The 12,633-nt window shown below is 45.1% G+C and overlaps 1 protein-coding gene across 4 annotated transcripts in view; it reads left to right on the top strand.

Annotated features, from left to right (window-relative positions):
- Nucleotides 1-12,633, top strand: part of Pi3K21B (phosphatidylinositol 3-kinase regulatory subunit alpha) — a 165,667-nt gene that overhangs the window by 65,764 nt on the left and 87,270 nt on the right. Inside the window, exon 1 of one of the 4 annotated variants that reach the window (XM_075874878.1) lies at nucleotides 10,317-10,425. The exons of the other annotated variants lie outside the window; for them this stretch is intronic. Within the exon in view, the coding sequence (XP_075730993.1) occupies nucleotides 10,332-10,425 (94 nt within the window). The 5' untranslated portion in view covers nucleotides 10,317-10,331. Of the gene's footprint in view, nucleotides 1-10,316; nucleotides 10,426-12,633 lie in introns of those variants that run through there. 4 annotated transcript variants of the gene reach the window in all.

The raw sequence follows: 12,633 nt of genomic DNA, 5'->3' as shown, positions 1-12,633 counted from the left end.
AATTACGGTATGTGTCTGCCCGTTGTGCTTTTGGAAAGGCGCTTGTACTGCGCTATGGGTCTGTGCCTCTATCGATTCCTCCAGCGTGTTGTGGAGACCCAGATCGAGTAATTTACTCGTGCTCATGTTCATCGGTAGCCCTATCGCCTGTTTGTACGCCTTCCTGATTAAGCACTCCATCTTTGTCTTTTCCGCTACCTACCTCTTGAGGTAGGATGCTACAAACGTTATTTGGCTCATTACGAAGGATTGAACTAGCCTTATCATACTGCCCTCTTTCATCCTGCTGTGGCGGTTTCCTATGCGTTTTAGTAGTCGGATGGTCTGAGCGACTCCGCCTTCTAGTCTCCTTATGGTCTCCTTAAGCCGAGAACATGTATAATATCTACCCTAGGCACGGGTCGCCCATCGGATGTCGTTAGACCTATGTCTCTGCCGGGATCATCATTTACCTCACCGTTCGGCTTGCGGCCTCTTCGCGTGGGTTTGTATACAAAAAGTTCAGATTTTTCCTCAGAGCAGCTCAAGCCAGTGTTTTGCAAGTATCGCTCAACAGTCTCAATCGCACATTCCAACGTCTGTTCTATGTGCCCGTCGCAGCCCTCCGTAACCCACAATGTAATGTCGTCGGCGTAAAGGCTGTGATGGAGCCCTTCGATTTCGTGTAGCTTGGCTGGCAACCCCACGAGAGCTATGTCGAAAAGCATGGGTGATATCACCGATACCTACGGTCTATCCGCGCTACCCAATTCTATTTCCTCAGAATTAAGCTGCCTGATAGTAAGCTTGGCTTTTCTATTCATGAGACAATCTCGTACGTAGTTATACGTTCATTCGCCAAGATCTAGTGCCTGCATTTTGGCCAGTACGGTTGCGTGCGTTATGTTATCAAAGACCTTTTTCAGGTCCAGGCCAGCTATGGCCTTGTTGGACCTCGTAGGGCTATCTATTACGTGGTGTTTTATCTGTGGCATCCCGTCCTGCGTGGAGAGGTTTCCCCTGAACCCCAACATTGTGTGGGGAAGCAGGTCTTGGTCCTCGAGGTAGTCTGTAACCCTGATGAGAACCACGTGCTCCATTCCCTTTCCCAAGCATGAAGTCAGTGAGATCGGTGTGGCGTTCTCTAACTGCTGTCACTTACCAGACTTTGGTATCAGCAGGATGCGAGCAGTCTTACATTGTAGGGGCACCTTTCCTTTTTCCCAGCACGCGTTCACAAACACCGTAAGTTTTTTTTATCGATTTATTGTCTAGACTCCTGAGCGTTTTGTTTCTAGTACCGTCGAGCCGGGGTGCGGATGTGGTGTTAAGTTTTTGTAATAGTGCCCTTATCTCTGGCTCGCAGATCTGTCTGTCTAGGAATTCGTTGACTGCACCTCCGTAATCAGGATGCACTTGGGACCGGGTAAAACGGATGTACCGTTCCGTAATCTCCTGTAATATGTCCTGCTCGGAGCCTTCATACGCATGTATGATTCTGTTGACGCTCCGTCTGTGAGTGGTTTTCGTCTCATCGGGATCTAGCAGGTACCTAAGTAAGTTCCACGTCTTTGCGAACCCTAGTTGGTTCTCCATGCTACTGCAGGTATTCTTCCACTGTTGCTTGCACAGCTGCCGCGCGTGACTCTCACTGTCCCTATTGAGCTTTGCGATCGCTTTCCTAAGTAGTATGTTGTGCCTCTGCCTCTTCCATCTTGCCTGCAAACTGCGTTTGGCCTCCCACATATGTAAAAGCCTGCTGTCTAAAATTTTAAGTTCTGCCTCTGGCAGGACTAATTGCGTCGCCACGGCAAAGTTTGTGCTTCAGCGAGTCAATCCATGCACCAATATCGGTAATTGACTCCTCTGGTTTTCTCGACTCTCTGATTCTTCTGAATTTGTCCCACTCGACTAATTTAAGCTGTTTTCCTCAAGTCTTGCCCGATCCTGCTCTGACTTTAATCTCTATTATGAAATGATCACTACCCAGATCTTGCTGCGTGTTTATCCACTGTGAATGGACAATGTTTTTCGTAAAGGTCAAGTCCAGTGTGGTGTCTACGCTAATGCTGTTACCTCTTCGCGTTGGCAAGGAGGGGTCCGTAACAAGGGTCAGCCCCTTTTGCTGCACGTCAAGTCACAGGTTCTTACCCTTGACATTTTCGAATTCGTAGCCCCACGCTGTGTGTTGAGCGTTAAAGTTCCCGGCAATGAGGACTGCCTGTTTGTTCGCGATTGCGATAGTTTTTCGAATCAGCGTGCTGAATCTTTAATTGCGTCGCGGACTTCTGCTGTAAACATTCAGGATGAAAAGGCTGCTAGCGACCTTCCGATTCGGTATGATTTCTATTAAAGTGTGTTCGATTTTGTTAATTTCTGTATTGTGCTGGAAAGCCGTAAGATTTCGTCTGACCAGCATGGTAACGGCTGATCTCTCTCCCGTGGCGCCAATGTAAGGCCTGTAGCGTGACAATTATGCCTTCCCGTTAGCTTCTTATAATAATATAATATCCAGATTTTCTTTGTTGATCAGGTATTGTTGTAAATGATAACGTTTCCTAGTGTGTCCCCTGCAACTCCATTGCCAGATTGAATACGTGTTGTGAGTAACCATGGTGGTATTACGGCTTTCCAGTGATCTCGCTTGTCTGTGTTACCGCAGGCCTGCTTTAAGGTTTTGTAGTCGTTTTAATAGGCCCGCAACTGCTTGCTTGTGAACCTCTGCTAGGTAAACTAACTGCCACCAATAATTTCGCATCAAGCTCCCTACACATGTTTGGATGGTGTCTAACTGTTGCTGTATCTGCTGTTGCATTGTGGCGAACTGCTGCTGCATCAATTTAGTAGTTTGAACAAACATGTCCTCCATTTTCTTTGCAAGTGCTTTTTTATCTTGCTACATTCGGAGTTCTACCTTTTCCTGCAGCACTTTTGTCTGACTCTCTTGTCTGTACGTCCTTCTTTCACTGCAATCTGAATCTACGTCTATAGCCGTTCGTTCTGCGGGTACAGTCACCTCTGCACCACTATCAATTGTTTTCTCCGGAACATCGGCTATTTGTGATACGTCTTTACTGTCCTTGCCTGCGTTTCTCAATCTAGCGTTTTATTTCTTAAGAATGCTAATCTCGTCACAAAGTGTAATGTTGTCCTTAGAAAGCTGCATAAGCATCTGCTTAATCTGTGCCTACTCTTTGTTAGTCTCGGCATTAGCATTGGAGGGAGCAGCCTCGACCTTCGCGCGTCTGCTGGAGACGGCATCTTCCCAGCTCACCTCGAACGGTTCGGGGTGTCTGCTATGTATTCTTTTCTTTAACATTGTTCGTCAGTGCCCACTCCCCTCTGCAATGCTGTAAAGCCCTGAGGGTACAATAAATAAATAAATAAATAAATAAATGCCGGTTTCTCCTTCCTCTTCCCGCGTCAATGTTGTTCCAGACCTAGGGGTTGACGTGCTCTGGTCTCTGGAACTGTCCCTCGGCTGATCTCTGTCTCCCTTCTTACGGCTTCTCGATTGGGAGTGGGTGCAGGAACGGGAACGCGAGCTCAACCAATTCTTGCAACTGTTGTCCATCACAGTGGTGTCGTGGACGCGCTCTTCGTTCTCCTTGCGTCCACATTCACTCGAGGCGTTTTCTTGTAGCTTTCTTTCCCACTGTCACTTCTTGACTAAGTACGGGGTCTTAAACCTGGCCTTGCATTTCCCGTCACCAGTCATATGGTCCCTGCCGCAGAGAAGGCACTTAGGCTCACACCGATGATTTGCGGTGAGCTCAGCGCTGCCACATTCACGACAAATTTTTGCTTGCAGCTGTGGGCAAACATTCGATCGGTGGCCTAGTCCTCCGCACGCATAACATGTTTCATATTGCTTCTTGTACGCGAGCTGTGAGTACGCAGCGGTACTCACAGCTCCTGTAGTACATGTAACATGGTACATCCGTGCTCTGGAACACAATGATCGCATGATTGGTGCGACCCATCCTCTTGGCGTGTGATATGCTGGGGTTCTTCTCGTTTACTAGGCTTTTCTCGATAACTTTGGAGGTATCGTAGTCCGGTATCCCTCGGATGATTCCCTTCGCCCCGCAGGGGCGTCTTCATAAGCAAGCGTTTGGTGTGTAGCGACACCACCATACCGAGCTAATGAGGGGGGGGGGGGTTCGACTCCTTCCCACGCCTAGCCGTGTGTGGCTTTGCCGTGTCCGGAGAAAAGGGTATCCTGGGGGTTGAGCCGACACCGGGTGATTAGAAGGCAGAGGCAACACACCCCTTTGGTCCTGGCTTCACGCAGACAGCACCCCTGGGCCGACCCTCTCAGGGGAAATCTGCAGTCGCCTTTTCCTATCTCTCTCTCTACCTACACCTTCGTCTTTCCCTCTCACTTATCATCTTTCCTGTCTTTTCCTCTCTTCTAGTCACTTCTAACTTTCCTGGCGGCAAGGGTTAACCGTGTGTGGTTATCCAATCTTAGTTAACCATATTAGGTTATAGCACCGGCGTACGACTGGCGTCGTGCATACTCTTTTATGAAGCTACGCCGTGTCCCCTTGTAGGGTCCGTGGAGGGCGGTCGGCACTGTTGCCGAACCTTCCAAATATATAACGGTGGAAGCGTTCCCCCAACTCCCTGATCGACCTCTAATAAGAGGTCGCACCGAAGTTACATTTCTTTCCAATCTCTAAAGTGACCTAAACAACTTCCCCATTTCCACGTTTTGCATAAAGAAAGGAAGTACAACTGTGCATAAACTGTCCCCCTTCTTGGTGGCGAAATCCCTAGCCGAAGCAGTAGCAAAGGAATACAAAGCATCAAAAATGAATACCAAAGACGTCCTGATAGAAATAAAAAGGAAAGAAGTAACAAAACTCTATGACATAGACAGTATGAAGTAACAAAACTCTATGACATAGACAGTATCGGAAACATGGATATCATAATCACAGCTCACTAATCTCTAATTACATGTAGGGGTGTTATCTCGGAAGTATATTTCCTTAACCTGAGCGACGAGGAGCTCCTCGAGGGCTTCCAAGATCAAAATGTAGTAAAAGTCCAACGAATAATAATCAGACGAAAAAACGAACAACTCCCAACAAAACAGATGTTTCTAACTTTTAACACAAGCACACTTCCTAGCTCTCTTGAAGCAGGATACCTCAAAATAAATGTCAGATCATACATACCGAACCCGAGGCGCTGCTTCAAGTGCCAGAGGTTCCGCCATGCCTCACAATCTTCTAGAAGTTAAGAAACCTGTGCCAACTGCAGCGCCAGCGACCACAAGTCAGAGAAATGTCAGGAATCTTTCCGCTGCGGGACCTGCAAAGGCGATTACCCGGCGTATTCCAGATCATGTCCATGCTGGAAAAAAGAAAAAGAAATAGTTGCTGTAACAGTCAAAGAAAAACTAACCTTCTTTGAAGCGAGGAAGAGGCTAGGACTCTTACCTCAGAAAAGCTATGCAGTGCGGTGTGGCAGGGGGCAACACCGCAATGGCCTCGGGAGCCTACAGGGATCGCGGCCAGTGGTCCTGTAGCAGCTCCACCTGCCTTCTTGGTGGTAGCCGCCAGGGCTGCTCCACCATCAACATCCAAGGCGGCCCTACCTGCTTCGGTTGCGCAGGGCCTGCGACTCAGTCACACACCAAATCTCGAGACGCACGTCTCAGGGCCTGGCTCTCGATCCTCCAGCGCCTCTGACAAGCCGATGGAGCTCGACCCTAAAACCTCGATGTTGTCGACACCATAAGACCAGCGCTCTCTTCAGCGCACCAAACGGGACAAGACCCCTATAACGCTGCAACCCGCGTGATAACCTAAGTGGTTATTGCTCTTCATGAAGCCAGTTTTTTACCATATGTCACCTACCAGAATTTTTAAAATCAATCAATCAATCAATCTACTTTATTAGTACATTTGCTTCCTTTTAATTTCATCGTGGCTTTCATTATTCATTGGAACGTCAGAGGCCTACCTCAAAACTTAGGTGACATTAAAGACATCCTTAACAAGTTTTCCCCGAGAGCATTGTGCCTCCAGGAAATAAAGCTGGCTGCAAAGCACACTCGTATTCTGAAAGGATATACAGTTGCTCTTAAGGACCAGCAACATTGTAGCCGTTTATTTAGAGGAGTTGCAATTGTAATAAAAAGTGGCATTTCCACTTGAGCAATCGCATTAAACACCCCTGTCAAGGCTGTGGCAGTCAGCATTATTGCACACAAAACCATATCCATCTGCTCTATTCTACATTTCCCCCAACGAACAATTAACACTACAAGAACTCGAGAGGACTTGACCGCCCAACTTCCAGAACCGTTTGTTCTCGTTGGAGATTTTAACGCCCATGGTACGCTATGGTGCAGTAACAAAACAGACCAAAGAGGGCAATTGATTGAAGATTTTATTTTATCGAATGAGATTTGTCTTTTAAACTCCGGCACACCAACATACTTTTTCCACCAAGCTCAGGCTAGTTTAGTTGCCTCGATCTAGCATTTTGTTCACCATCTGTTTTTAATGATTTCAAGTGGGAAGTCCTCGACTCTTCGTACGGCAGTGATCACCTATCTGTAATCATCAAACTGCCATCATCACTACCCACCGTCACCTCTAAACCACGCCGCTGGCTAATCCATCTTGCGGACTGGCCACTATTTTCAGAGAATGCAAAACTCGAGGATGCCGTTTCGCCATATATGACCATCAATGACCTAAACGACGAAATCAGATATCATAATTACAGCCGCAGAAAAAACGGTACCACGATCATCAAATCATGTCTGAAATAAACAAAATGCCTGGTGGACTAAGGAATGCACCAAAACAAAGAAACTGCAAAACAAAGCTTGGGGTGCCTTGAGGAGGTACTCCACTTATAGTAACCTCGTGAACTTCAAGCAGGCTAAAGCGAAGGCGCGATTTATCCATAGACAGGCTGAAAAAACATCATAGCGCAATTACGTATCTTCCATAAATAGTACTGTCTCGTCTAAGCGATTGTGGGACCAGTTGAGGAAATTCAGAGGAGACTACTCAGCCTAAACAATACCCATTCTCACAAGCCCAGACATCCAGACAACAACACAAGAACAAGCCGACATATTAGGGGAACATTTTTACATTTCCAGTTCAGTCAACTGCACTGATACTTTCCTCAAACACAAAGAAACTGCAGAGAACCAGAAACTACTGCTAACAGGTGCTTGACATGAAGCTTACAACCGACTCCTAACACTACAGGAACTAAACATGATACTCTCACATGGTAAAAAAAAAAAACGGCAGTAGGCCCCGACAACATACACTACTCTATGCTGGCACACCTGTCCGAGTCATCTACAGAAGTTTTACCTACATTTTTCAACATGGTATGGCAATCTGGATCTATGCTAGAATAATGGAAACAGTCATAGTAGTCCCATTTCTGAAAGCTGGAAAACCCCCAACATCCCCTAGCAGCTACAGACCGATCGCTCTTGCCAGCTGCCTGGCAAAAATTTGCGAAAGTATCATAAATTGCAGACTATTATTTATTCTCTACTCCAGAAATTTGATAGACAATCATCAGTACTGATATAAAAAAGGTTGCTCAACCACTGGCTATCTTGTTCGGCTGGAGCATGAAATACAAGAGGCTTTCCGTCACAAACAGCACTGTCTTGCGATTTTTTTTCGACCTAGAAAAGGCCTACGATACAACGTGGCGACACAGAATTCTGCAAGACCTCGCTAATCTAGGCATTCGTGGCAGAATACTAAAATGTTTGTCCGATTTCATGACTAACATAGTAGCAGCTCCACCTGCCTTCTTGGTGGTAGCCGCCAGGGCTGCTCCACCATCAACATCCAAGGCGGCCCTACCTGCTTCGGTTGCGCAGGGCCTGCGACTCAGTCACACACCAAATCTCGAGACGCACGTCTCAGGGCCTGGCTCTCGATCCTCCAGCGCCTCTGACATTTCAGGTGCGGTTAGGCACTGTACTTTCACGTACATTTATCCAGGAAAACGGCATACCTCATGCCTGGGTCCTTAGCACTACTCTTTTCATAGTAAAAATGAATTCATTTAATATGGTCATACCACCCACTATCATGCACTCTCTACATGTTGACGATCTTCAAATCGCTTCTCGTGCTTCTAACCTATCAACATGGGAGAGGCAACTTCAAGTCACCATAAACAAACTAACACATTGGGATGACAGAAATGGCTTCCAATTTTTTGCACAAAAGACAGCTGCTGTGGCATTTACATTGAAAAGAGGATTATTTCCAGATCCAGAGCTTACATTAAACAACATGACGGTGATGATAAAGCATAAACAAAAGTTTCTAGCAGTTACATGTGACAGTAAACTGAACTTTCTTGCTTATGTTAATGCACTCAAAATCAAGGCCAATAAAGCGCTTAATATTTTACAAGTTTTATCCCATAAGCATCGGGGTTCTGAGGGATTATGCCTATTGAAGGCTTATCGTTCCATTGTGCGTAGCATTTTAGACTATGAGTGCATTGTTTACGGCTCGGCCAGAGAATCCTACATTCGCCGTCTAGACCCCATACACAATTTCGGTCTGCGTTCATCAAATGGTGCCTATAGAACATCCCCAGTCCAGAGTTTGTACATAGATTGCAATGAACCTCCGCTATGCCAACGCCACATATTTTTAACCCTCTCTTATGTTTTAAGGATTCGGTCACAGTTTCAACATATATGCCACGACATCATCACGCAATGCCACTCACGCTTACACTGCTCAAACAAGCCACACCTCATCAAACCATTGATTTTACGCTTTGAAGAGCATTGCTGCACCTACAATATTTGTAATGACGCACTGACAGTCGCTATCAAACCACCAAGACTGCCGCCATGGACTAACCTGGCCCAACTGTGTGATTTTTCACTGACTTGATGTAAGAAAAACGACACCACACCACAACACTTAATTTTAAGAATTCCGCACAATTCAGGACAAATAGAAAGGTTATAGCGAAATTTACACAGATGGCTCGAAAACAAAACACCAAGTTGGCATTGGGATTGTGACAAAAGAAAGTGATGTCAGTGTTAGACTACTACAGTGCATGTCCATTTTCAGCGCTGAAATGTACGCTTTATTGGAAGCAGTAAAAAAAATCATCACTGAGGAATACAGACAAGCAATCATATACACTGACTCATTAAGTTCAATAAAAGTGCTACATTTAAAATCTGAGTGTGAATCTTTACTAGCTGATATCCTACATATGATTGTTTCAAATACTAATGAGAATATGACTGTCCATTTCTGTTGGGTTCCAAGCCACATAGGGATACCAGGCAACGAAAATGCGGACGAATGTGCATCGTCAGTAGCACAGACATCAGTTAAACAAAGATTCCCCTTAAAGATAGCCTACGTACTACTCATGTAGCATTATCATCAAAATGGCTGCAACAATGGGACTTCTGACGAGTAGTAAATTGCATTTAGTGAAGCCCAGAGTGGGCGAATGGAAGTCATGTGCTCACCAAGAACGGTTAATTGAGGTCATCCTATGCCGACTCCGCATTGGGCACACTTACCTCACTCACAACTTTTTGCTTAGAAAAGAAGATTTGCCGGAATGTGAAAAATGTCAACAGCCATTAACTGTTTTACATATTCTAATTACCTGTCCATGCATTGAAGCAGAAAGACGAAAGCATTTCAGAGCACTATACAAACACCACACACAGATGCACTCGAATCAAACTTTAGGAGATGATTCACTTGTTCCACTGTCTAACGTTATCAATTTCGTAAAAGAAAGTGGATTCCTTTGTAAGCTTTAGAATAAAATGCATATGCTGGCTATCAATAGGTACCTTGTGTTTGGCGCAGCTTAGCTTGAGTCACTTTTGCGCCAATAAACCCAATATAACTAACTAACTAACTGATTCTCTTCGACGTATCTTCCGGCGCGACTATGTATGCGATGACTTCTCTTGTTCTGTCTCCTATGTGGAAGGCCTTCATCGCAGTGTATTTTGCTGCTCTTGCAAGTCCGGTGTACTCACTACAATAATGTTCTGCCACTCGTTGATGCAAATTGAGTCGTTTTCCACTTCTTCGGACGTCAGCCCAGTTGCTCTCAGCATGCAGTCGCCTGTCTGGGCAACGCTGTATCCAGCTGTGTTAAAGCCAACCTTCAGTCGGATAATGACCTTGATGTCTTCTTTTGGAATGAGAGGCTTCTTTGGGACCGCATTCATCTTGTCTATTTTTCGAGACGCTCATCTCTTATGGTCCTCCGGGTCTGCTGACACGGCGTCCCCTTGCCTGCCTGCGGTAATGTAAGCATTTGTTGCCCTATTATTGTGCATGGATCGTGATCCAGCCTTGTTCTTTTGGTGTTCTCTTTCCACAGATGTCATCTCCGTCCTTTTTATCAACGTCCATCGCGTTAGGCTGCGAGGTAAGTCAGGGAGCCTGCACTCCCCTCGGTGTAGCTTGAGCTGAGGCCACGGCTGCAGTTGCAGTAATGGCGTCACGTGGTCGTTGTTAGGGTTAATACTGCTGTCGGCGTTGCACGAACAGAAAATTGGTGTAGCGGCCAAGAATTGGCTCACCTGAATAAACTGTAGCTGTCGGTAAGGATCCTTGACCTTCCCAGAACGTTGCTAATAATTTCAATTTCCAAAGGTTCGTAGTTTCGCTACTATCCTTGAAAGTTGGCGGAGCTCCCAAGCAGTGTGTCTGCTTGCTCCGACCCCCTAGCGGCGAATCCTACTGTATGGACTTTAAAAATTTTTGTGCCGGTGCATTCGTGAGGCAATAAGCTTATTTAGTGAATCTATTCCATGGCTACTTGAACAAGTGTTGTAGAGCTTCTTTAAATGAACATATTATGCCCAGATCGATTTATCATTTTTTTTGTGAAAGTGAAAAGCTTATTATGAAGGCTCGTGTGCTAAAAGTAAAATAAATTTTAAAATGTTACATATCAGGTTATCACTCGCATTGTACCGATAGTCAGACCCTGTCACTACTCAAAGCTGTTTCGACTTGCTTCGAAAAAGAAAAAGACATTTGCCTGGAGGACTTATTTCAATTAAAAAAAATAATGTGCAGGTTAGTTAGGTCATCATAAATAGGCCCTTTTTTATTTCATGTATACTAATCGATTCAAAATTATTCTATCAAAACCACTGTTTGCTTCGAATTCGTTTCGAACCTGTAATTTACTATTCGCACAAGCCAATGTATGAGACGTGAACTGGCTAATTGTGTCTTAATAGTGCAGCAATAGTTTAACATAAAAAAGAATGAAGGAAAATGTATGTTCTTTACTATTTTTAAGCTTATAGATTTGCAGTCAAGATAATGGCTATACTGTCTGGTCCGAACGGGAGAAAAACACTTATTGCACTTTTTTCACTTTACGTATTTATTTTTCTCCGAAATATTCAATACTGAAAATGGGAGGTCTAACTCATGCAATCAGTTCTTGGCCGATCCCCATGAGCTGGTATGAGCCATATTTAAGGGGTGTCATCATGATTATCATCTGCAGCCTGGCAGGGAGCACGGTGCAGCACCTAAAGCAAATGCTGATCGTACATCGAACAAAGCGTGAGGCGGCGAGGCTTCAGGCCAATGTTAAAGCTCTCCATGTGTTTTCCGCCTGGTAGGTTGAATAGTGCCAACTCGTTCTCGCCTTCTTTCTTTACACCAACCCTCCAACCAGCGGAGGCCAAGGTGCTGCCGTGATGTTTTTACTGCTTTTCCTGTTCATGAACCCACCTCATATGGTATGCACCCCATAAATATCGTGAAGAAGGCTCATACCATCTGACACGCCCATCCCGCCTCATTCATGCTGGCCCACCGCTCGGCTGTCGACCCTGTTGAGCAGCCTGGTGCACAGCAGCGAGGTGGCATTCCTCGCGAGCTTAGTATGAAACTCAAGACAACACTTGTGGTATAAAGAAGAAAATATTTACTTTCTCTCTTGTGCAGAAACATGGCCGGATTTTATGGTATATAACATGCATACGCAGCAGGAACTGCTTGAAGAGCAGCGGGCGCCGCAGTTGAACGCCTTAAGCTCGACACATTTGGTTGGTTTGATTGTGAATATAGGTCAAGATTCTTTGGTCACTAATATAGGTCGATATAGCTGGTTATGAACAACATTTTCAGTAAGAAAAGGTCGACCTACATTCGAATAAAAACGGTATTATCGCAATTACTGATATATTTTCTTGTTTGAAGTGTTTACGACGTGAAGTAATCCCTAACAACAGAGTCTTTTAAAAACTGACCTTTGTCAGGAACAGCTTTGTATCATGAGCTTGATGTAGTCAAAGTTTCCCAAAATTAACTAGACGCAACTCTGGAACTGCGAATTGAGCCACCAAGGGAATGATGGGTAGTACACGGCTTTGCCTAGCTTCCTTACTAGAAGCTTTGAATGGTTGCAGATTTGTTTATTGTTGTGCTTTGGTTTTGTTTTAGATAAAAGAGTGGATAATTGTGAACTTTGGGAGCCAATTTAAATTGGTGATTCTAAACGGTCTAGGTGATGAAGTGAAACTGCTGAAGATTTGCTGTTTTTTGTCTTGCGACGAAGTGGCTCCAGGCTATGTGAATTCAAATGGAGCCAAAATAACGTGAATTAAAC

Source organism: Rhipicephalus microplus, chromosome 10 (assembly GCF_043290135.1).
Source record: "Rhipicephalus microplus isolate Deutch F79 chromosome 10, USDA_Rmic, whole genome shotgun sequence".
Taxonomy (NCBI): Eukaryota; Metazoa; Arthropoda; class Arachnida; order Ixodida; family Ixodidae; genus Rhipicephalus; species Rhipicephalus microplus.
The sequence above is the reverse complement of the archived record's forward strand: the minus strand, read 5'-3'. Positions and strand labels throughout refer to the sequence as shown.